Source organism: Amblyraja radiata, chromosome 7 (genome assembly GCF_010909765.2).
Source record: "Amblyraja radiata isolate CabotCenter1 chromosome 7, sAmbRad1.1.pri, whole genome shotgun sequence".
Lineage (NCBI taxonomy): Eukaryota > Metazoa > Chordata > Chondrichthyes > Rajiformes > Rajidae > Amblyraja > Amblyraja radiata.
Window position 1 is genome coordinate 48,894,209 of NC_045962.1, and position 24,849 is coordinate 48,919,057.

At 39.8% G+C, this 24,849-nt stretch overlaps 1 protein-coding gene across 3 annotated transcripts in view; it reads right to left on the reverse strand.

Moving 5' to 3' along the window:
• The window catches only part of LOC116975383 (disco-interacting protein 2 homolog A-like), a 246,159-nt gene that overhangs the window by 14,710 nt on the left and 206,600 nt on the right, over positions 1-24,849 (reverse strand). For 2 of the 3 annotated variants that reach the window (XM_033024428.1, XM_033024427.1), the window contains exons 26-36: positions 24,533-24,656; positions 23,202-23,323; positions 20,496-20,607; positions 20,005-20,114; positions 17,891-18,021; positions 15,700-15,868; positions 15,307-15,477; positions 12,539-12,600; positions 6,442-6,499; positions 5,528-5,602; positions 3,441-3,615 (exon numbers count right to left, since the gene is read on the reverse strand). In XM_033024428.1, coding sequence (XP_032880319.1) covers positions 3,441-3,615; positions 5,528-5,602; positions 6,442-6,499; positions 12,539-12,600; positions 15,307-15,477; positions 15,700-15,868; positions 17,891-18,021; positions 20,005-20,114; positions 20,496-20,607; positions 23,202-23,323; positions 24,533-24,656 — 1,309 coding nt within the window. Of the gene's footprint in view, positions 1-3,440; positions 3,616-5,527; positions 5,603-6,441; positions 6,500-12,538; positions 12,601-14,371; positions 14,426-15,306; positions 15,478-15,699; positions 15,869-17,890; positions 18,022-20,004; positions 20,115-20,495; positions 20,608-23,201; positions 23,324-24,532; positions 24,657-24,849 lie in introns of those variants that run through there. The other variant, XM_033024429.1, reaches the window with a different exon arrangement.

Here is a 24,849-nt window from a genome sequence, read left to right on the forward strand (position 1 = left end):
ATTGTCGCTTACAATTGTTAAGGGCAATCCCCAAATGGCAAACAAATCGTCGAGCACAGAAGTGGTTGTTTCGGTGGTTGGATCCTTATTCATTTGGATAACATGTGGCCATTTCGAATGGGCGTCCATGACGACCAGCCACATGTCCTCCAGGAACAGTCCGGCAAAATCTATGTGGATTCGCTGCCATGGTTGGTCGGGGACGGGCCATGCGTAGGTGTTTTCCTGCAGATTTGGCGCTGTTACGGCACATGGTGTGCAGTCCTTGCAGTGGTCGGCTATATCGGTCTCGATATTCGGCTACCACACGTGCATGTGGGCGGGCGAGCGCCTTCCTTCACACAATTCCAATGTGTGTCTTGTGCAACATTTACAGAAATAGCGATCGCTGTTCCGTCGGAATGATCACTCGGCCATCGCGGAGCAGAATGCCATCCTTTGAGGAGATTTCCGTTTGTACATTCTGGAATGAGCGGAATTCCTTGTCCAGCTTAGGACAGTTCAGCCACCCCTGAGTGACAAAATGTTGTACCTTCGACAAAATGGGGTCTGTGCTCGTATAGTTGGCGACCGTCCTTGCGGAGACGGAGAAATCGGCAATGACCCGCGTGTTGAGCACGTTCACGTCCGTCTCAATTTCCATAATTGCCTCCTTTTTATCGAATGTCAGTTCGGGTCCAATCGGTAGACGAGACAGTGCATCGGTATTGGCATGCACGGCAGACTGCCGGTAAATGATGTGGTAATCATATCCCATGTGATCAGGGCCCAACGTTGTAGACGCTGCAACGTCATGACAGGCAAACTTTTCTCTGGACTGAAAATAGTCAGCAGCGGCTTGTGGTCGGTGATGAGCAGGAAATGTCGCCCACTCAAATATTGGTGGAACTTCCGGACACCAAACACGATCGCCAGTGCTTCTTTCTCCACTTGGCTGTAGTTTTTCTCGGCGGTCGTCAGCGTTTTGGATGTGAATGCGATTGGTTCTTCCTTGCCGTTCGGCGCCGTTTGTGAGATTACAGCTCCAAGCCCATACGGCGATGCATCGGTGGCCAGCAAGATCGGCTTTGATGGGTCATAGTGGACCAAACGCGTCTTCTGGGCGAACATCTCCTTCAACCTGGTGAATGCATGGTCACACTCTTTGGACCAGTGTCATTCGACATCTTGTTTTTGCAGGTTGTTCAATGGTGCGCACAAAGTCGAAAGTGCCGGTATGAACTTGCCATAGTAGTTCACCTTGCCAATGAAGCTTTCAAGCTGCTTCACATTTTCAGGTGTCGGCAATTTCACAATGGCGTCCACTCTTTCTTCCGATGGCTTCAGATCACTTGCCGAGGTCACATGTCCAAGATATGTGACCTGTTGTCGGAAGAATGCGCACTTGTCCATGCGCAATTTCATGCCGTAGTTGTTCAGTGCTGTGAGGACCTGTTTTACGTTCTGCAGGTGTTCTTCCTCTGTCCGGCCGGTGACATTTATGTCATCCAGGTGGGTGGCTACGTATGGAATCCCGGCAACGAGATTGTCAACCAGATTATGAAAGATGGCCGGCGCCAGTCCCGGTCCAAACGACAATCGGTTGTATCTGAACAGTCCCTTGTGCGTGTTTATCACGAGCAGGTTTTTTGTCTCATCGTCCAGTTCCACTTGGAGTTACGCGTCAGACATGTCCAATTTCGAGGTACTGTCCTCCTTGCAGCTTGATGAACAGCTCGTCCACTCTTGGTATGGGGTGTTGATCAATGTGCAATTAGGGGTTTACGGTCACTTTGTAGTCACCACAGATGCGCACCTTACCGCAAGGCTTCTGAACGACAACTATGGGTGTGGCCCATTCTGAATGGTCCACATGGGTGATAGTTTCTTCAAGACGGCAGAGTTCCTTGTCGATGGCGTCCATCCGACTGAACATAACTGATCTTGGTTTGAAGAACTTAGGGACGGCATCGTCTTTGAGTATGAGCCGTGCCTTCATCTATGTACAATGTCCGAGTCCAGCTGCGTAAACGGCCGGAAACTGGTCAAGAAACTTCTGCAGGTTGTTCTCACACTTGCTGACCATGTTGCAATCTGTGGTAGATGACAATACCATAGTTGATCCATTGTAAATCAAGGCGTTCATGTCAAGCTTGAAAGCATGGATCCAGTCGATGGCACACAGCGATGTACCTTCTTTACCAACGACGATCAGCGGCAACATCTGTGTCATACCATTACAGGAAACGGCGACAGTGCATTTGCGTTTAGCGGGAATGGGCTGTCGTCCATATCCGAAAAGGCGGCCTGTTTCAGTTTCGGTGAACCGATCCTCTCCCAGATGTCCTGACCCACTAGCGACACAGCCGCACCAGCGTCCACCTGGAACTGTAGATCGACGTCGGAGACCCGCAGCAGAATCCTCGGCTTGTCGGTGATCGTAGATACCCCGAGCACTTCAATAGAAATGGTCTCCGCGATTTGGTCGACTGTGTTTTACGCTTTCTTGCCCTTTCTCGGCTAGCAGGGTTTCGACCCTCCACCCACAGGGGGACTGCTCTTCTGAAACTGTCCCACATTCTCCGGTTTTGTTCTGGGTCGACCAAGTGGTTTCTGGCGCTGTGGAATCTGGCATTGTGGACGAGTCTGACGAACTGTAAGCACCTCCTGAGGGAGCTTCGACGCTGTTTCGCCGGCCATTTTGTGCAGTTCTTTACTTAGCAGCTCGCATTAAATACGACGACCACCTTTCTCACTCGGGATCGAAACTAACAAATTGCCGAGATGTAAGTTTGAGTACACTACAGAACTAAAAAAATATATATATTTTTAATATCGAAAAATAGGCTCTTATCTGGGTCTTTGGACGCAATCCAAAGAATCCCACTCCTGACACCACTTTCGTGTTCATTTTCCAGGTCTGCACAAAACTTGAGAGTCTTCCATTTACAACAATTCAAAATGGACAAACACACACACACACACACGAGAAAATTATATACAAAACATCTCCCTTTGTCCTGTGCAGCGCCACTTGATGCACGAAAGGTCCTCCCATCCCACACAGTCTACCAAACATCACAGTATTCATTATCAGTATATTGATAACTGATTTCAAAAGCCATACTCATATCATTTAACGTCCTTTACCTTATTTGGATCTGAAAAAGAACGGTTTTATCCAAGATCAATTGCAACTAGTGAATGTTTTCCAATTTACTTTATATTGGAAATTTATGAATATATTTTCTTTGAAAATTCAACGTTACTTACTCATGTCACAAATCTTATTGCATTTTAAACCTTTATCATAGTAGAAAGTTTTGAAACGTTAATGCTTAGATTTCAAATAGTGGGCCCATTTTACCAATATGCAGATTGAAACAGATTACAGAATTTTAAACCTATAAACTACAATGAAAAATGACATTTCTTTTTCTTGAAGCACACCATAATCTCACCTCCAGTTGCATCAGTCAGCTCTGTCCTGCGAAGGAATCCCAGATATCCTGTGCGTGCCCACAAAGTCTGTGTATCTCCAAAACTGAGTTGGGCATTGAAATGGTCAGCGTGTAAGGACTCCTCACCATAAACCGTGTAATACCCAGTGGCATTATGTGGACTGCTCACCCAGATCTGCGTAAAGATGTCAACAGTAAATGAGGTTAAGTGAGGTTATCCACTTTGGTGGCAAAAACAGGAAAGTAGACTATTATCTGAATGGTGGCCGATTAGGAAAAGGGGAGATGCAACGAGACCTGGGTGTCATGGTACACCAGTCATTGAAAGTAGGCATGCAGGTGCAGCAGGCAGTGAAGAAAGCGAATGGTATGTTAGCATTCATAGCAAAAGGATTTGAGTATAGGAGCAGGGAGGTTCTACTGCAGTTGTACAGGGTCTTGGTGAGACCACACCTGGAGTATTGCGTACAGTTTTGGTCTCCTAATCTGAGAAAAGACATTCTTGCCATAGAGGGAGTACAGAGAAGGTTCACCAGACTGATTCCTGGCATGTCAGGAATTTCATATGAAGAAAGACTGGATAGACTCGGCTTGTACTTGCTAGAATTTAGAAAATTGAGGGGGGATCTTATAAAAACAGGCTAGATGCAGGAAGATTGTTCCCGATGTTGGGAAAGTCCAGAACAAGGGGTCACAGTTTAAGGATAAGGGGGAAATCTTTTAGGACCGAGATGAGAAAAACATTTTTCACACAGAGTGGTGAATCTGTGGAATTCTCTGCCACAGAAGGTAGTTGAGGCCAGTTCATTCGCTATATTTAAGAGGGTTAGATGTGGCCCTTGTGGCTAAAGGGATCAGGGGGTATGGAGAGAAGACAGGTACAGGATACCGAGTTGGATGATCAGCCATGATCATATTGAATGGCCGAAGGGCCGAATGGCCTACTCCTGCACCTATTTTCTATGTTTCTATTATTTCCTTCAAAGCATCAATCTGAACTTTAAGTTTAATTCATAGTCCTCCAAAAACTAATGTGGCTGTACCATGTTTAATAATAGATAACCATTTCCTCATTACAATTTTCATACGCAAAGTAACCCTGGAAGACGAATACAACCTAGGCCAGAGTAACGAAGATGCCAACTACAATTAATCAGTTTTGTGTTGATTTTCCACATTGGTAGTGTAGTAGCATTCCGATTCTCAGGGTATCAATTTTGCTAATGCCAAAAGTCAGGCATTCCTTGCACATCATCCCAAGCTTCCATTAGTTTCTTTTTGTCTCAGTTTAAATGGGTTTCTTTCAGCAACATAAATGTTTTCTGCCTTCCAATAGACACCCTAGTGAAGGGTTGCCAATCTAGTTGAGTACTTTCTTTGAGGCTTTAAACACAACCCCAACAGTTCCCCAGCACTCCACATTATCAAACAGGCTTGTGCTCCCCACATTTCAAAGGACTCACTCGAAAAGAGCATTTTCCCTAACCCCGCCCAAAGATCAAGATTAATCTCCAATTCATGAGACTACAGGACAATAATGCTAGCTCCGTGCATGACAGATTTCATTTGGAAAAGCTTGCTACCATCAGAGGAATAAAACAATTACCGCAAATTGTTACTCCCTGAAGAACACTTTAAAAAAAACATTGACACGTTTGATTTACTAAATAATGAGCAAGACTCCCACTGTCCCCCCTCCACTACTAAAGCAACTTGGCCAGAGACCTATTATAGTTAGTTGCCAAATCTTGCTTATCCAATTTAAATGCCCAACACAGAGGAGGATAAACACTATTTTTCTCCAATTTATTAGCGGTTGCATTAAATTTCTTGGGGGTGCTCATTTCACTAGTGCTACTTCATCATAAGTGCATAAGTTCATTGTGTTACTTGTTTCTGTTTTAGAAAATAAATTTACTGTGACTAATTTGATAGTTATAGATTTGCTGGCTCATCACAAAAGTAGCTTTATTACGCCTGCTCTTTCAATCCGTTCCTATTTTGAACTTTTTCCAAATCCACATTTTCTAAATTGTAGAAAATATTGCATCTGCTTTTGATTAACGGTTGGTGCTCTCTGATCTCACCTCTCCAAGATGCGAATCTCCCAGTGGGCCTTTAGTCTCTGGATTGGTTATTATAACCTTTACCCCAGGGAGAATCTGCAAAAGAAATCAAAAAGACCGAGCTAACAATCAGTGTGGTAGTTCATGTGCTGTGATTTGATATTGTGCCGACTGTTAATTCAATAGTACTTTTAATCTTTAAAGAAGCAACCAATTATAAAATTCAAGAGAAGCAGATTCAACATTTCAAGAGCTGATGGATTAGATTTTACTGCCCAATTTCAAATATTTTCTATCTTATTTTAACAATAGCATTAGGCTCTGACAATATTTTCACAGTATGCTAAATCAACCATGGTATTGAAATATTTGACAAAGGTAGCAAACAGGAAAAAGCTACTTAGCCCATCAGGGCCCTCCTGCCCAAATGATACCCATGCATTTAACCCCTTCATTCCATCATGGTCATCACTGTGTCTGATTACTTGAATGAGTACAGCCAGTGCTTCTCTCAACTTAAATAAAATAAGAACACAATAAAAGCTCTTAGATTAGGCAACATTTGAAAAAAAGTGAATGCTTCAGGTCAAAGACTGTTAGGACAGATGAGATGAAAGTTGATCTGAACAATAATTCTATTCCTTTCCACCCATACTGTCTGACCTGCTGAACATTTACAATTTTGTTTTCTGTTTTTTCAATTTTGTTGAAAGTATGGACAATTATAAAACTTGTTCCTTATTTCTCCTAAACTTCAAATGCAGCTCTATTCTTACAACATCCCATAATGCTGACATCACTACTGCCCGATTTATTTGCTCTCCTTTACATCTTCCACCTCTCACATTTTGAGCCTCGATTTCTCATACGTTTAAAAGGTAGCAATTTTTCACCTCTGAACAGCTTTTGTTCTTCAAAATATCTTGTGCACATACCTTTCCAGACTCCATTAGTGGAAGACTATGTGGGGAGCCTCTCTCTACCAAACGCACCCTGGAACGAGAGAAATTAAACTATAAAACCCCTTCCATTTCCATTAAATAAAATTCCATTCTATAAAATTTACATAAACGTTCCCTCTCAAAGCTCTGACAGAATGGGAGTTACAGATGGGTGAGACATTAGGGAAGAGTTTATTTATTTTAGTTTTTGAATAATATAGTCTATGTAATGTTTTGAATTGGATGAGAGTATGTCGTACGTTGATCGAACATTTATGCACCTGTAGTAAGTGATTATCCCAGCACTCTTTTGAAATTTTTATAGCTAATTCTTGTTCCCAGTCTCTTCTAATTCCATCAGTTGTGGGTATTTCTATGTTTAAGATGATGTTATATAGGTACGATATTAGATTAGCTGATTTCGCCTTTGTCTTCATTGCTTCATCCAGTAAGTCGGTAGGCATATTATGATAGTCTTTTGTATATTTTTTCAGATAATCACGAATTTGAAGATATTTAAAATATTGATTATTTTTCAAATTATATTTCAGTTGTAGTTGTTGAAATGATAGTAATTTTCCCAATTCATACAGATCTTCGAGCGTTTTGATTCCCATTATTTCCCATTGTATAAATGATTTGTCTATAATTGATGGTTTAAATGATGGATTAAGAAGCTACCATAGCGCATTCTTTTGTTTTTTGTACAAAAATCCAAAAATTCTGGTATGAAATATTTGATATCTTTACAAAATTAATCAAAATAAAACTGGTACCAAAACCAGAATGGATCATTTTTGGAATATCGGAAGGTAACCCTGAACTAAACATGTTTCAGAAGAATTTACTCAATTACGGGCTAATAATGGGCAAAAAGCTCATACTTAAATTCTGGAAAAATGCGCCCACACCAACAATAAAAATGTGGATATCAAATATGTTTGAAACACTACATCTGGAAGAGATGAGATTCCTCTTAGCAGGCAAAGCAGACCAATTCCAAAAGACATGGTCTACGTTTTTGGAACTATTACAAGCATGAGGTGCAATAGTAATCTAAAAAATAAATAAATAAATAAATGAATAAATGGTGCCAGGATCTGGCAACGGGGGGTAAAACAACAAAAACAGACTTGGTTGGTAGTCCCCTTTCTGCGGAGTTTAATGTTATAATAGAGCGATTGTTTCTCCTTTCTTTTTCCTTCTTTTCTAGGGTCTACTTTCTTTCTTTACTTCCTTCTCTAACTTCTTTTCTAAGGGGCTTTCTTTTCTCAACACTCTCTTGCACCTTCACGACTCTTGCGCACTTTCCTTACTTCCTTTACTTCTATCTTTTTCTTAAAGCTCAAAAAATGAAGCGGTACAAAAAATGTATTAAGACATATGTGTTGTGTATTATTGTAACTTACCGTACTTCTAATAAAATTAATTTAAAAAAAAAATGGGAGTTACTACATTAAAAATGACTTGTTTTCATCACTTGTCGTGGTCGGGGAGCTTGTGTGTCTCAGTGACCCCGAGAGCTATGCCAGCGGGAGATTTGTCTCCTGTTAGGGTCTCCCATGCTGGACATGTCGAAGGGTAGAGGCGAGACGAAGAGCGATCCACTGGTCCTCCAGGTTGGAGTTGAGCACAGGGCTAACAACCCTGTCTCGTAAAACAAATATGTTATGGAAACAGCAACTGAAGGAATCAACACTACTGAGTGGAGGACCTTCGTTGCTGCCCTACATGCCAGGAGGCATAATAGGCAGTAAGTAAGTAAGTAGTTTTCATCACTGTTCATGTTTTCATCACTTTTGAATATAGACTAATCAATATATTAAGATGAGAGAAGTAAGTCTCTTATGATCTGAATCACAGCTCTATTATTTACATTCCTTCATATGCTACATAGCAAAGTCACATGGTATATCCATGTGTTTATGAACCAAAAGAAAGTATTTTCAAATGTGTATAATACGGGGGAAAAAAACAACAATTTGGTACATAAGTGAACTATATGCTAGCTATAATGACCAAACATTTTAAAGGCAAGCACATTTATTTTCCCCTCCATTTAGTGATCTTTCACATCTGAAGTGAAGCTCTCAGCTATGGTTGAGTGGGCATTTGTTTCCATAAAGCAAACTTTAAGTAGTAAATGCAAAGTTAAAACCCCTTTCTCGTGAATAATATTTGTAAACGATTCTTCCATTTGACAATTTTATGTGCACATCAGTGCAGGGTTATCAACAATAACTCCTAGTTAACTGTGACTTTGGTGCAACAAATTGGTATCTTATCTACAAACTGATAAAGCAAACCGCATATGGAATTTAACAAGACATTATATAAAATTAATGCATGTAACAAGTATTTTATTTTTCAATTAACTGCATAATGTTGTTGGTTTGTGTACACTGAATAGAAGGCTCTGATATGTCACATTTAAATAAAACTTTAAATGTAGTAAAACTGCAAGGTGCTTAGAGAAGTTGAGTCAAAGAGGATTATTGATAAACAAAATAGAATACCGAGCCATGTGTATGGATTATAGCATTATGCCCCTGTCCCACTTAGGAAACATGAACGGAAACCTCTGGCGACTTTGCGCCCCACCCAAGGTTTCCGTGCGGTTCCCGGGGGTTGCAGGCGGTTGCTGGAAGTTGCAGGTAGTGGGAGCAGGTAGGGAGACTGACAAAAACCTCCGGGGACCGCACGGAAATCTTGGGTGGAGCGCAAAGTCTCCAGAGGTTTCCGTTCAGGTTTCCTAAGTGGGACTGGGGCATTAGTAATTAGAAGATTGGTAAAAAGACCAGTATGACAAAACAAAGAATCACAGAACTTGGGGCCCTAGCAGCTGAAGACATAGTTGTCGACTTTAGATCAAAGGCTCAAGAAATCAGAAATAGAGAATTGTAAAGTTTCTAGAGGATTATAACGTTAAAAGGTTGCAAAGATGCAGAGAAACTATGGAGTGATTTGAATATGATAGTGAGGATTTTAAATGTATGGCACAGCCAGATCAGGAACTAATGTACATCAGCAGGACGACAGTGGAAAAACGTATGGGATCAGTTTACACTCTGTAGATGAAGCACTGTTGCATTTGGCATGATAAAGTGTCTGATTATTTCCTGGGGGAACGACAACATGAATGCAAGGGAGGAATTTGTGCAAACTTTATGGATAGTTGCACAATATAAAAAATCTAGCACAAGTACAATATTGCTTATGCTATAAAGGATTGAAAAAGTAATGTCACTGTTTCTTTAGCAGCAGCAGTCGCTGTAAAACATTGGGATGGAACATGCTCTCCTTTTGTTGTTTAACTTGTCCCATTATTATTCCCACATCAGTAGTCACTCAATCATTCCTGCTCTTCATCCATTCACAGACTTTCACATTTGTTCTTTCCTATCCTGTGCTGGCCTCGCCTGCAGTAGAAAGCTACGGCATGTGGCTGCCTGTTTATATCAACTCTATTCTGATAGCTTTTCTTGTTGAACTTGTTCGAGCAGCAACATCAGATCTTTACTGCTTTCTCAGACAGCCAATATCAACTCTCATTACAAGGGATAAGATTAGACTTGTTGCAAATGTTTCAATTGAAAGAAATGCAGCAGGACTTTTCAGAATTAGTTCTTTGATTTATTTTAGTCAACCTCACTATTACCCGAAATAACCGTCACCATTCTAAATTAGAACCATCATAAAAAGCTCAATTTACACATCAAAGATATTTAATAAGCAATGTTTAGACATTTGTAGACACCAGGGTAATTGGCATATTAGGATGAAAAATGTCTTGATGCGCCATTTACAGGATCTTTGAACAAAGATGAACTCTTCCTCTCTCTGATCTGTCAACATTTCCAGTTTTTCATCTGACCATTAAATTAGCTACATATTGCTAATATATTATAATAAACAAACAGAATAATATTTAGGGAGGTTAATCGCTGGGAAAGTTGTGATATATTTGAATGCCATTTGGTAGAGATTCTAATCAGACCCTAACCATACAATAAATGAGCAAATTCTTCTGCTAAAATAGACGAAAAGGAATTTCAATGAAGCATTAATTCAAGAACAGCCGCATTTGCAAAATTTAATCATAAAGGGTAAAAGGAAGTTTTAGTTTGAATGATGCTTCTTGTTCAGAACAGTAGCAGCATTGAGTATAATTTTAATTATAAAATAAATCAGCAAAGTGTTCGGTTAGATCTCCCACTTTTTCCAAGAACGAGTGGTGGGAATGGAAAATGGTTGAACCAAAGGTTTAAAGGAGGCAGGGGTTGATGGACAGCAAGCAGAATGGTCTTCCAGGGAACCCACAGTTCACCATCATGGCATTGAGGTTTTACCACATTAACAACTTTCCAACTCTCCCATACTATTAATACCTCTCCATTGTTTTATTTGTTCAATAACCACCTAAGCATTCCCTGTTCCATCACTACTTATTCCCAAATCTCCATGAATACATGAAACTAAAAATATACAAGCAACTGTTAAAGGCTTCATTTAGCTGTATCTCCAAGCAATAACAAGAGCAGAATAAAAGATAAAATATTTATATTTTATCAGGGATCGAATACGATGGATGTCACATTACAAAAAGAGCTCTTAAACAAAAAGATTTAAAAGAGATTCAAGATAGAAATGGGTGGAATAATTAATAAAATATATCAAATATAAAGTTATCAACATCACAGTCCTATCATCATATATGCTTTAGGAAAGAAACTGTGCAGCCGCTATTGCATAACAAAACAACTCATTGGAAAAGGGAACAGTGTAATTAATGCAAGTTCTTTCTTTACATAAAAAGAAATGGAACAAATCCAAGGAACTATAGATCAGTTGGCTTCTTATTTGTGGTAGAAAAGATAACTAAAATCTTCCTCAAATGTAATAAGCAAACAATCGGAAAGTCAATACAACCAAACTAGTCAGAAAGTCAAACTACAATAGATTAGCATGACAAAGTAAAAGGGATAGTCAAAATGACAGATCACGCATGGATCAATTTTATTCAATTCATTGTGGTAATTAGGTGGTTAGACAAAGATAATGCAATATGTCTGGAATCCAAGAAATGGCCAAAACAATATTGTGAAGTTGAATCATGAATGTGAGAACATGATGAGTCATGGGCCAAGAAGCAGAAAAATACACAATGAGTAAAATAGGAGATTAATGTCAATTATACTGATTAGCTACTGTTGGAATTGTTATTACTTAAAATGAGTGCAAGCAAATTGAACTGAAATTGTCAAGTTCTACAAAATAATTTTGCCTGTTCTCAAAATTTATATGGCACTTAGGATAGGCTATATTTACATAGTAACTCAGTGGGGCATCTCGTGTAACTCAGCGGGACAGACAGCATCTCTGGAGAACATGGATAGGTGACATTTCAGGTTAGGACCCTTTATCAGACCCTTCAGAAGTGTCCGAAGAAGTAACCCAATCCAAAACGTCACCTATCCATGTTCTCCAGCAATGCTGCCTGACCCGCTGATATACTGCAGCATTTTGTGTCTTTCATTGGTAGACCAGCATCTGCAGTTCTATGTTTTTACATAGTGCACCGGATTTTCAAATAAATTATATGCACAGATGGACCTAGAAATTAGACTACTTGCATCAGGAATGAATAAACAGACAATGTCTGTTCACGAGAAGAAAAAATTGTGATTGCGTAAAGATTAGGGTTTGGCCGGTGCACTGCAAAAAAACTTCCACTTGCACAAGATGCATGATCTAAGATCCATATCCAATAAGAAAAACAAAAGGGAATTCAACGGATCGTTTTTACCTCGACATTGGTTAAAAAGTTAAACTTGCTATTACAAGGAGAGCCGAGGTGGCTGCTCTGAAAGGAATGCGAGCACCAGTCAAAGAAGGCCTTTGCAGAGAAGTAAAGCTTAGTGAAATAGATTCTGTACTGCTGTTTTTTAATAAAACCTGATCAAATTTCCAATTTGTCAAGATTTGATTCTCCGTACACACCTGGACTTGAATGGGATGATATAAGTAATAAAATAACATGTAAAGAGAGATTGCGACAAGTAAAACTGTCTAAAGTACAGTAAGAATATACCTGTCATGGCGGAGTGCTCTCATATCCACAAAGACTGTGGTTGGATCTGGTCCAGAAGTTCCCTTAAAAAAAAGCAGATAATAATAATAATAATAATACATTTTATTTATGGGCGCCTTTCAAGAGTCTCAAGGACACCTTACAAAAATTTAGCAGGTAGAGGAAAAACATGTAAGGGGAATGAAATAAATAGTAGAGACATGACTAGTACACAAAGTAAAGGCATAATTCAATACAAAACACAATATGAGGCAATTAATGCACAGATGAAAAGGGAGGGGGACGTGGGGCTAAGGATAGGCAGAGGTGAAGAGATGGGTCTGGACTGGGCGGGACTGGAAGATGGTGAGGGACACAAAATTGCGGATCGGGGGAGGGAGTTCCAGAGCCTGGGAGCTGCCCTGGAGAAGGCTCTGTCCCCAAAACTGCGGAGGTTGGACTTGTGGATGGAGAGGAGACCGGCTGATGTGGATCTGAGGAACCGTGAGGGTTGGTAGGGGGAGAGGAGGTCGAGAGGAGTGAGATATGGGGGGGCCAGATGGTGGAGGGCTTTGTAGGTGAGGATCAGGATTTTGTAGTTGATCCGGTGGGAGATGGGAAGCCAGTGAAGTTGTTTGAGGACTGGAGTGATGTGATGCCAGGATTTGGTGTGGGTGATGAGTCGGGCGGCTGCGTTCTGGACCAGTTGGAGTCGGTTGATGTAGGTGGAGCTGATGCCAAGGTTATGCCAAGGCTAATGGCAGATAGTGCCATTAACAACAGAAGTGTAAAAAAATAATAGACGCATAGTTGTTAATTGCACCATTCCACCATAGCTGGAATCACCATTTCTTAAAAACATGGTGTCATGCCAAAGTTACAGATCCCACAATAGCTTTCCGTACAAAATGTTATAAATTACAGGGCATAATTTATGTAACGAAGAAGTAATATCCTTTAAAGCATAAATACATATTTAAGATTACGGGCACAGTAAAAATAGATTATACATTTACAATGACAAATTCCCTCAGCAATGTTTTCCTTTCTATACTTGTTCCACAGCTAAATGTTCTTTCTTTCTTTGCAAGAAAATTACTTTGTACAAGTAGTCACAATCAATTTATAGTGCTTAAACGAGATTGTGCTTTGTCGGCAAATAAAAATAACTATCCACCAGGAAAGCAATCTTGAAGAGAAAATAAACTGCAAGAGTAATAGGAACAGACGTCACCAATTGATATTTGCTGCTGACCCAACTTGCGTTTGAAACTAAAATTGAAATTGATAATATTTCTAGTCTAAGGACAGCATCCCTTTCTAATGTAACTGTGCCGTTTTAAAGTGGGACAGAAATGTTTGCCTGCCACGTATATTCTAATAATATACCTATTTTAGCATTCCGGCATGTAAAGAACAAAATGCTGTGCAAAACTATTTTCAGACGGTAAACCAAATCATGATATAAGTAAAAATAACTATGATTACCACAGATGATGATTACCAGAGAGGAGTTACAAATAACATTCATTCATTATAAGAAACAAATAACAGTTCAAATTGTCATAAGCATGTACAATGACACAATAAAAGACTGTGATTGAACGCAGGATTAATAGGCTGTGTTACCATTAAAACAATGAATAAAAACTATTTTATCCAATGCTATTCTATCTGTATACTTGGCCCTATCGGCAACTCACATATTCCCTTTTGCACAATAAATTTCTACTTTAATGTTTATTTACCCAATTGTTCAGATTTTCAAATAAAGCAGCAATTCTGAGTTTTATCATTTTGCAATAAATTTAAGATAAATTTGCCACCTGGCTTCGATGATGATCTGGGACTAAAAAAAAAATAAAACAATTACTCTACCTGCTCAGCCAGCTTGCCCAGCCTGTGTGGCTGAGAGTGTGAGGGAGGAGGAAACGAGGAAAGGAGATGACACAGGTCAGCCCAGAGAGAGGAAGGGACAGCCAGATTTAAAAGAGAGAGAAGCATAAGCAAGAGACAGAGACAAACAGAAACAGCAAAACAGTTACTGAAGACACTGAATTAGTGGCTAGCAAAAAAAATTACACTGCTGCTTAAGTACAAGGATCGAAGGAAACCATACACAAAGCGTAGCCTTTAATTTATCTGTATTGGTGCTGTCGTGCTTTTCCAGAAGCCAATGACAAGGGCATACCACATTAAATAATATACAGCATAAGTAGACTATTACTTCACATCTCCTTAAATAGTTTTTATTTTCAACCTTTATTGGCCATTAAGTCCAAATCAATTGTAAATCAAGAACAAAAATCTGGGAATTTCCCATAATATCCCGAATACATCCTGCACGAAAAACTAATTACATTAGAATAACATTATCAATGACACTAACATAACATAGACATGGTGGAGACTTGATTACTGTATCTATGAATGGGAAAAGTTAAGGGAACAGGTTGAGGAAGGGAGGGCTATAGATGAAAGAACCCTGAATCATTCTCCAAATGATAAATCCATGGCTTTGGGTGGTCAATAAAAATGGCAGATCCCATTTCCTAAAGGTGCATTATAGTTTTATTACAGGTATACATTTTGTGAATGCCTTGTTATATATTAGGTATTCAGATTAGATTTGCAGTTTTGACCAACATAAATCTTGAGGCGACTAGGTATTTTTCAGAAAGATAGAAGGTTGTGGTACTGCCCAGGCAATGGTATTTATATTTCACTGCAGGATAATGACATATTAATGTGTGATCAACTTCATTTAGTTTAGACGATGAGATTCTCACCTGCAAGCAGATTGCCACATTAACCCTGCAGCCAAAAGTTGTACTGACGGCTCTCAGAGACAGGCCAAGGTCCTTAAATAACTTAGAGAAGGACTGCGTAAGCGCTATTCGTGGGCGCTCCTCTGCAACTACCATGCACGTTCGAACACAGGACAGATTCACACCTTTTGCCTTGAAAAAATAAATATGCTCTTAAGCTCATAACAATGCATAGATTTTTTTTTAAAGATACAATTTCATATTTTATAAACATCTGGCATTAAACTTGACAAGATTAAGAATGAATTGAAGAGACAAAATGTTAATCTTTGAGCCACTACAGCATCTCTTTATAAATAACCCCATCATTCACAGTTTGCTCAATCAACACCAGACTGATTGCAGACTCCTTACCTTGAGTGCATCTGTTTGTGCACCAAGTCCTTTGGTGCACATCTCCATTACAGAGTAGGAACAGAAAGTCACACGCACTTTGTACTGACTCACTGCAGACAGCCAGAGAGAGACATTACTCTCCAATTCAAGTGGAGGGACCAAGATGGATTGATGACCAGAATATACACTTGGAAAAGAAAAACTATTATGAAAATCTATACTGATCTCTTTAATTGTGTGCATATTGCAGCTTTAAACAATTCATCAAATAAATAAGTTAACAAATTAATGTAAAAACAATACAGATAGAGCAACTTTAAGATTCTTTCACTTTATTGGTTCTTTCTATGCTGTTTGAAGCTGCTGAGATGTCTGTCACCAAACCAACATAAACCCGTGTCAATGAAGAGTCTTTCTTGTTTCCTTACAGGGTGCGGCTCTACATGTTTTAATGTTTTCCCTTCAGTTATTCAGCAACATTGGAAACCAAACATTAATAGCCTAAACTTGCATCTTACTTTCAACGTTATCACAGCTTTATAAGCTGCTTTACCATTCTTTGAAATCAATTATATTTTAATATCACACGGAAAAATTACGGTTTTGACTTAGAATGAACAGCTCACTTAGTAAACTCAAAAACTTGTTCCTCACTTGGTGTTACATTAAATCATGAATATTGAGAAGTAAAGGTTACAGATCATGTTTTTAACATGCACGCCTCCCTTCAACAGTAAGTGGTTGTGCACAGGTGGCATCATATTGTCCTTCACGCAAGAACTTCACATGGCGGAGACAAATAAAAATTAAAAAAGTATTTTGGTCTCACATTCACTGTCACTACTTTGCATGAAAAAATAATTTTTGACACCCTCAGTCCACATCCACAGAAACTAGTGGGCATCCATCCATATTAATTCCAAGTTCCAGTACTTGGCCTTCTATTCTTAGGTGATTCAAGTGCTTGGCAAATCACTTTTTAAATCCTGTCAATGACTCTGCTTTCACTGCGCTCCCAGGCAGTGCATTCCAGTTACTCACCTCCCTGGATTAAAAAGAGTTATCTCAGAACCCTTTAAATATCTTACCTCTCACCCTAAATCCATGTTCTCTCATTTTATTTACCTCTATTCCCCGCTGTAAAGTTTCTTGCAGTCTATAACTCAAGCATGTCCTCTTGCAACCTCCTCCACACCAGGAAAAACATTTAGCCCAGACTTTTATAACTAAAATACTCCATTGCAGAGGACATCCTGATGAGTCTCCTTCCCAAATCCTCCAATGTTATCACATCTTTCCTATAAAGCAGTGACCAAAACTATGTGCGGAACTCCAGCTAAAATGTGGCCAATGTTTTAAAAAAAATTGGAGCATAACCTCCCTGGTCTTGCAATCTTAGAATAAAGGGGAGGTTCTTAGAATAATGGGGAGGTCTTAGAATAAAGGGGAGGCCCTTTAAGACTGAGGTGAGAAAATCTTTTTCACCCAGAGAGTTGTGAATTTGTGGAATTCCCTGCCACAGAGGGCAGTGGAGGCCAAATCACTGGATGGATTTAAGAGAGAGTTAGAGTTCTGGGGGCTAGTGGAATCAAGGGATATGGGGAGAAGGCAGGCACGGGTTATTGATTGGGGACGATCAGCCATGATCGAAATGAATGGCGGTGCTGGCTCGAAGGGCCGAATGGCCTCCTCCTGCACCTATTTTCTCTGTTTCTATGTTTCTAATGTACCAACTAATGAAAGCCCGTATCCCATATACCTTCTTAACCCTGTTAGTCTACCTGTGCTGCTGCCTTCAAGGATCTTTGGACATACACCAAGTTCCCTCTATTCCTCAATACTTTCAAGGACCTAGTCATTCATGGTGCAAGTGTAGGTCTCATTAGTGCTGCCAAAATACATCACGTTACATTTATCTGGATTAAAATCTTATCAGCCATGTCTCAGCTCATATCATCAACACATCACCATCAAACTATAGCCCATATAAACTATAACCCCTCCAATAATGTCAGGTGTGAACATAAACTGATCATGCCTCATTCATCCACGTTCGAATCATTCAAGAATATTGCAAACCGCAAAGGGTCCCAGCACAGATCATTGTGGAACACTAGTCATGGGCATCCGATCACAAAAACACCGTCTGTATCCTATTGCGAAGGGATAGTATCCTAGGAATCAATGGCTTTAGGAACAGTTATCTCACCTGCAGAGGCACCAGAGTGCAAAACCAAGACCGCAATAGGGATCAAGGCAAACTGCAATCTGTCGAGAAGGATAGAGCTCACATTGCAACTTGATGGACCGACACATAGCACTGGTTGCTTCATGCGACATCTGTTGACAATGACAAATTAAGCTTTATTCATGATCGCATTTGACCTCAAGAAAGAAGGGGAAAGTTAAAACATTAACAGCCAAAGGTTTTGCTGTGAGATACCAATCACATGAACACTTAGCCTAGAAACTGTATTGCACTAATTTCTTGTGCATTTACCAGTAACACCAATGGGAACATGCATAGAAATGAAATTGCTCAGGAAGACCTTGGAATTACACCCTGTAATAAAATTAACACCCTGTAATAAAACCCTATTTGAAAACAGGGCAGTACAGTGGCACATCTGTCAGAGATGCTGCCTCAGAGCGGTAGAGACCCTGCTTTAATCCTGACCTCGGGTGCTGTCTGAGCAGAGTTTGCAGGTTCTCACGGTGACCGCGTGGGTTTCCTCTGGGTGCCCCAGTTTCCTCCCACATCCCAAAGACATGGCAGTTTTATAGGTTAATTGGCCTCCGTAAATTGCCCCCAGTGTGCAAGGAGCGGGATAGTGAGATAACATAGAACTAATGTGAACGGGTGATCGAAGGGCTTGTTTCCACGTTGTATCTCTAAACCAAACTAAAAACTCTAAACTAAAAATGTAATTTGCATGTTTCATTTTTGGGCCAACATTAATTGTATGCAGATGTAAATACTCTTGTTGAGCAGTCACAGGAGGATAACAGTACTGAAAAATTCACTCCGCCTACCAGCTACAAACAATAAAGCTGCGCTTGAGGAGAGCAAAGCAGCAAGGAACGGAGAATATAATAAAAGCTATTAGAGAAGCAATCTAGAGAGGCCAATTAACCTACAAACCCGAACATCTTTGGGATGATGGAAGAAACAAAGTCCACATAGGAAACCCAAATGGTCACCAGGAGCAAACTCCACATAGATAACATCAGAGGTCAGGATCAAACCTAAAAGTACAACTTTATAATAACAATCTTTCCAAATTTATCTGTTCTGACTAAAATTGAAATTGGATCACGTAGTACGTAAAAGCAGATGATACATAATTCAATTTGTAAACTACCACGTTCAGTTAATGTCCTGGCAATAATTTAAAAATAGCCAATGCCTTATTTATTTCAACAAGTTAACTCATCCATAGAAATACTTACTTCAAAACTGATTATGCTTTAACAAATTCTAATTTATGAATATGTATGTGCTTTTAATGCAGTTGAATACCATCAAAATAGTCGAGTACTACTTAATTTATCCAAGTAATTACTTAAACAGTAAACGAGTACTTTGGTTCTGTCTTCACTAAGGAAGACACAAACAATCTCCTGGAAATACCAGGGAACTGAGGATCTAGTGGGAGGGAGGAACTGAAGGAAATCCACATGAGTCAGGAAATGGTATGAGGTAAACTGTGGGGACTGAAGGCAGATATATTCCCAGGGCCAGATGGTCTGCATCCCAGAGTGCCCTAGAAATCGTGAATGCATTGGTGATAATTTTCCAATGTTCCCTCGACTCTGGATCAGTTCCTGTGTACTGGAGGAAGCTATTCCGCCATTCAATCATGGCTGATCTATTTCTCCCTCCTAACCCCATTCTCCTGCCTTCTCCCCGTAACCCCTGACACCCATACTCAACAAATTAAGGAGGCTGCAGATGCTGGAATCATTAGCCAAAAACAAACAGCTGGAGGATCTTTCAAGACAATTAGGCAGATATATAGATAGAAGTTTAACGGGAACCCCGAATGCCAACCTGTTTGGCATGGACAAAGTGCCTGTTTGCGTGCTGAATAGCTCTAAGACTCATACATTAAACCCACTACATTCCAACTCAAACCATTTGGCAGTGAGGGGATTCCCCGATTACTTGTTTGCCTGCCTGCCTAGTTCCCTCGGCCTTGTGGTCACCCGTCCCAAGAACCTCCTCGTAAATCGGAAACAAGCAGTACAGAGTCAAGAGCATTGTTGTTGTCACTGAGTTGTCTCAGTTGAATATGCAGCTAATCAGTAGTTATGACATCATACCTTCACTCCTGCAAGGATTCCTGTGGTGGACACACTGAAGTCCAGGTATGCCAACATTTCAGGTGTTGGTGCTTTATATATTTGGGGTGGCTTCCTTCGGGGTAGGTCATCTGATCGAAATACATAAAATTGCGAAACTTATCAAACCAGACATAGATTGGATCAGGTCAATATTCATATCTGTTTGGATTATTTCTAGGATGCAGCAGAATTGGCATCTTCCTTCAGTTGTCCCTTGCACTTAATAGCAAGTCTTCATGATAGCATAACAACAGTATTCCTTCGGTTCAGAACTGGTTTAGTGTTCAATTGTGCCTCTTCCCCAGTGTTCTTATGATTTATTTTAGTGAAATAAAGCAAGATACAAAATGTTGAGCGATATAATTCATTAGCAAATGTGATGTTATTCAATTTGCACTAACAGATTGATAAACATTAAATCACATTATCATTCAACGAATAAATTGCATATATATTTAGTAAAATCTTACCAGTATCGATAACTGTTGGCCAGGTTTTGATGTCTACTGCCGCAGCTGCCTCTTTTGAACGAAACAGTTTTAGTATAGCTTGCGTTGTGAGTATGCAGACAGATTTGCTTACCTGAAGTAAAACAGAGAATATTAGTCAGTGATAATATTCTCCACAAAATTGCAACAGATATATGTAACATGGTTGTATCATACAGAGACCAGAGCTGGCCCAACTGGCAAACCATTTAACAAACAATGCATTGTTTCCCAAGCTTTGCTTCTGGTGTTAATTCGACAATGGGACAGCTTCCTTTACACAAGCAAATTGCTTCATATTTCTTCATTCCTGCACCATGAGACCCAAAATTCAATTCAAATAACGTTGGAAATGTACAGAAGATCCCATTGGCTTGGAGAGAAATATATTACTAATATTCTGAGTGAATTAAGCAATTTTTAGCCAAGAATAAAATTTGCTTTTTTTATTTTCACTTCTGCCTGTGCCCGACATAATATTGCAACATAAAACTTATCCTTTCGTGCATTTATGCAAATAAATCTATGTAAAACAGTGGAAAGTATTCAAGCACAATTCATAAATTCCAAATTATTGGGAAACAAGGAACACATCAGCATTAAGGTGTTGAGTGCCTGAGATAATACAATGCCCTCCATAATGTTTGGGACAAAGACAAAGACCCATCATTTATTTATTTGACTCTGTACTCCACAATTTGAGATTTGTAATAGAAAAAAAATCACATGTGGTTAAAGTGCACCTTGTCAGATTTTATTAAAGGGTATTTTTATACATTTTCGGGGCGATGCTTTGGCCAGTGTGGGCGAGTTGGGCCGAAGGGCCTGTTTCCACACTGTATTACTCTATGACTCTATGGGATATCAGCCAAACCTTAGGCATACCAAAATCAACTGTTTGGAACATCATTAAGAAGAAAGAGAGCACTGGTGAGCTTACTAATCTCAAAGGGACTGGCACGCGAAGGAAGACCTTCACAGATGATGACAGAAGAATTCTCTCTATAATAAAGAAAAATCCCCAAACACCTGTCCGACAGATCAAAAACACTCTTCAGGAGTCAGATGTGGATTTGTCAAAGACCACTGTCCGCGAAGACTTCATGAGCTGAAATACAGAGGTTATACTGCAAGATGCAAACCACTGGCTAGCCGCAAAAATAAGATGGCCAGTTCTGGAAAAAGGTCTTGTGGACAGATGAGATGAAGATTAACATATCAGAGTGATGGCAAGAGCAAAGTATGGAGGAGAGAAGGAACTGCCCAAGATCCAAAGCATACCATCTCATTGGTGAAACAAGGTAGTGGGGATGTTATGGCATGGACATGTATGGCTGCTGAAGGTACTGGCTCACTTATATTCATTGATGATACAACTGCTGATGGTAGTAGCATAATGAATTCTGAAGTGTATAGACACATCCTATCTGCTCAAGTTCAAACAAATGCTTCAAAACTCATTGGCCGGTAGTTCATTCAACAGCAATTCAATGATCCCAAACATACTGCTAAAGCAACAATGGAGTTTTTCAAAGCTAAAAAATTGTCAATTCTTGAGTGGCCAAGTCAATCACCCGATCTGAGCCCAATTGAGCATGCATTTTATATACTGAAGAGAAAACAGAAGTGGACTTGCCCCCAAAACAAGCATAAGCTAAAGATGGCTACAATACAGGCCTGGCAGAGCATCACCAGAGAAGACACCCAGTTACTGGTGATGTCCGTGAATCACAGACTTCAAGCAGTAATCGCATGCAAAGGATATGCAATAAAATACTGAACGTGACTGCTTTCATTTCCATGACAATGCTGTGTTCCAAACATTATGGTGCCCTGAAATGAGGGGGACTATGTATAAACACTGATGTAATTTCTACATGGAAAAAAATGGCCTTTATTAAAATATGACAATGTGCACTTTAATCACATGTGATTTTTTCTATTTCAAACCTAAAATTGTGGAGTACAGAGGCAAATAAATAAATGATGGGTCTATTTACCAACATTATGGAGGACACTGTACTTATCTGATGTGAAAGAGTGTGAACTCCCTCAGTTTGAGTTTAATATGAAGTAGGTAATCATATTTATCAAATTACATGATGTAAAGACTCCTACTCTTGCAGGTTTAATGAGTTCCTCACGTTATATACAAACAAGAACCCTTTTGTTAAGCACAAAGTTGATGAAATAAACAAAGCAACCAAACCATCATACTTGTTTACCAAAAAAGACACAAAATGCAGCAGTCACTCAACGGGTCAGGTAACACCTCTGGAAAATATGGAATAGGCAACATTTCAGGTTGGGATCCATAATTGTAGTAGAGGGGGAGGAGGCTGCAAGAGTGGTGGGGGCAGGATAAAGCCTGGCAAGTGATAGATTGATACAAATGTGAGGCAGAGGATATATGATTGGTTGGACAATGGCTAGAGATGAAAAGACAAACGGCTATGAGATAAAAAGATAAGATGCACAAAATGGGAGCCAGACGTAATAATGAACTTGGCAAAATGTCAGTTAATTTAACCACAAACAAGATAATGTAGTTAATGTTATAATTCCTATCATTGGGACATAACTACTAAAATAAAATACAGAATGAGATAATACCTTGATATATCAAAATAAGGTAACATAAAATCATGATTTTGGAAAGGTGCCTGGTCTAGTCATCTGATACCATACCTCAACAATCATCTTGACAGTTGGTAAAGTGGTGGCAAGGTTCTGAGGATGAGGCGGTCGCACAGCGACAGGCACACATCCTGCGTACAGACACCCATAGAAAGTTATTATAAGATCGATACCTACAGGAAGAGATAGAATGAAGCCGTTTGTTTAGTACTGGAATCTCTCGCATATCACTTACATAAATGTATACATTTGTGTGACAAATATTTTAGGAGAATCCTAGCAATTGGTTAGGAAATGCCCCAAAATGCCAATCTTCATATCTTCATGCCAATATGATCATGGCTGATCATCTAAAATCAGGATCCCGCTCCTGCTTTTTCCCCATATCCCTTGATTCATTTAGCCCTGAGAGCTAAATCTCTCTCTCTTTTGAAAACTCTTTTCCAATGCTGCCCTCCTTAATATCTATCTTAATTACCATCGTCAAACTCAGCCAAAACACAGATGAAAATATTACCTCACTCCAGGTATTTGCCTTTGGCTTGTTGCCAACATATTTAAATTCCAAGTATCCATCTCACTTCTTGGGCTCAGACCACCTATCTCCATAAACTGCAAGTTCTTCTACAAATCTCCTTAATCTATGTGCTCTTCAATCTCCAACCTTGGCATGGACACTTTTATTCACTCTACCTTGGTCAAGCATCCAAAATATATATATATATTTTTAAGGATTTCTCAACTTCTTTACTTTAATCTCAAAATTCTCTTTAAAACCCCCCACTTTGATTAAGTATTTTCTACCACAGTGCAAAATTATGTGAGATAATGAAATATCCCAAGATGGCCAATCTATAAATGTAAACTGTTATTAATGAAATCTATACTACAGGTTGAACACTGGTTTTCCGGCACCCTTTGTTTCAGAGCTTTTCTGGATTAACCATTTTCCTGGACTAACGGAGGTCACGTGATAATGAAATGACAATACACCCCTGGCCCACTAATGACATCCCTCCCATGTCTCTAAATCAATATGAGTGCCAGAAACCTACATAAAACAAATATAAAATGTGAACTGAATGTGAATGGAATGACATGCCGACCCATCCCTGGCTCCTATCGTCTCCCCAACCGTTTAGAGTCCCAGCTTCTGACCCCACTCCTGACTCGTAAAATACACTAGGGAGCCCTTCTTCATACACCGCACGTTCTGATGACACAGCTGTTGTTGCAACACACATTGTAGCCCCTGGGGACAGTGCTTTCTTCGGATCATGCTTCCTCATCACCCACCCCAGGCCCCTCCTCCCCCTCGCCCCCTCCTTACCCCACTAATGCGGCAATGATGATGTTAATGAAGTAACACTTTATCCTGTTACCTGGAGGGTAAACCAAAGCCACATGGTCCCCAGTATTAAGACGCCCCTTTTCTAGCAAGGCTGCAGCCACTCTCTCGGCTCTCTTATGCAGCTGTGTGCATGTAGCTGTATTCACCACAGTGCCCTGGTGGGGAAAATAAAATTTACCATTTTAGCGATTCATAATGTAGAGGGAGCTGCTGTAACAAATATCGTTGTCACTCTGAAGTAATGCGATCAGTGTCCTCAGCACTTTCTGACCAACATTTTGCATCTGTCCACCTCAACAGTGATCATATTCATTTCTCATTAACCAATAATATCACATTAATGATAAA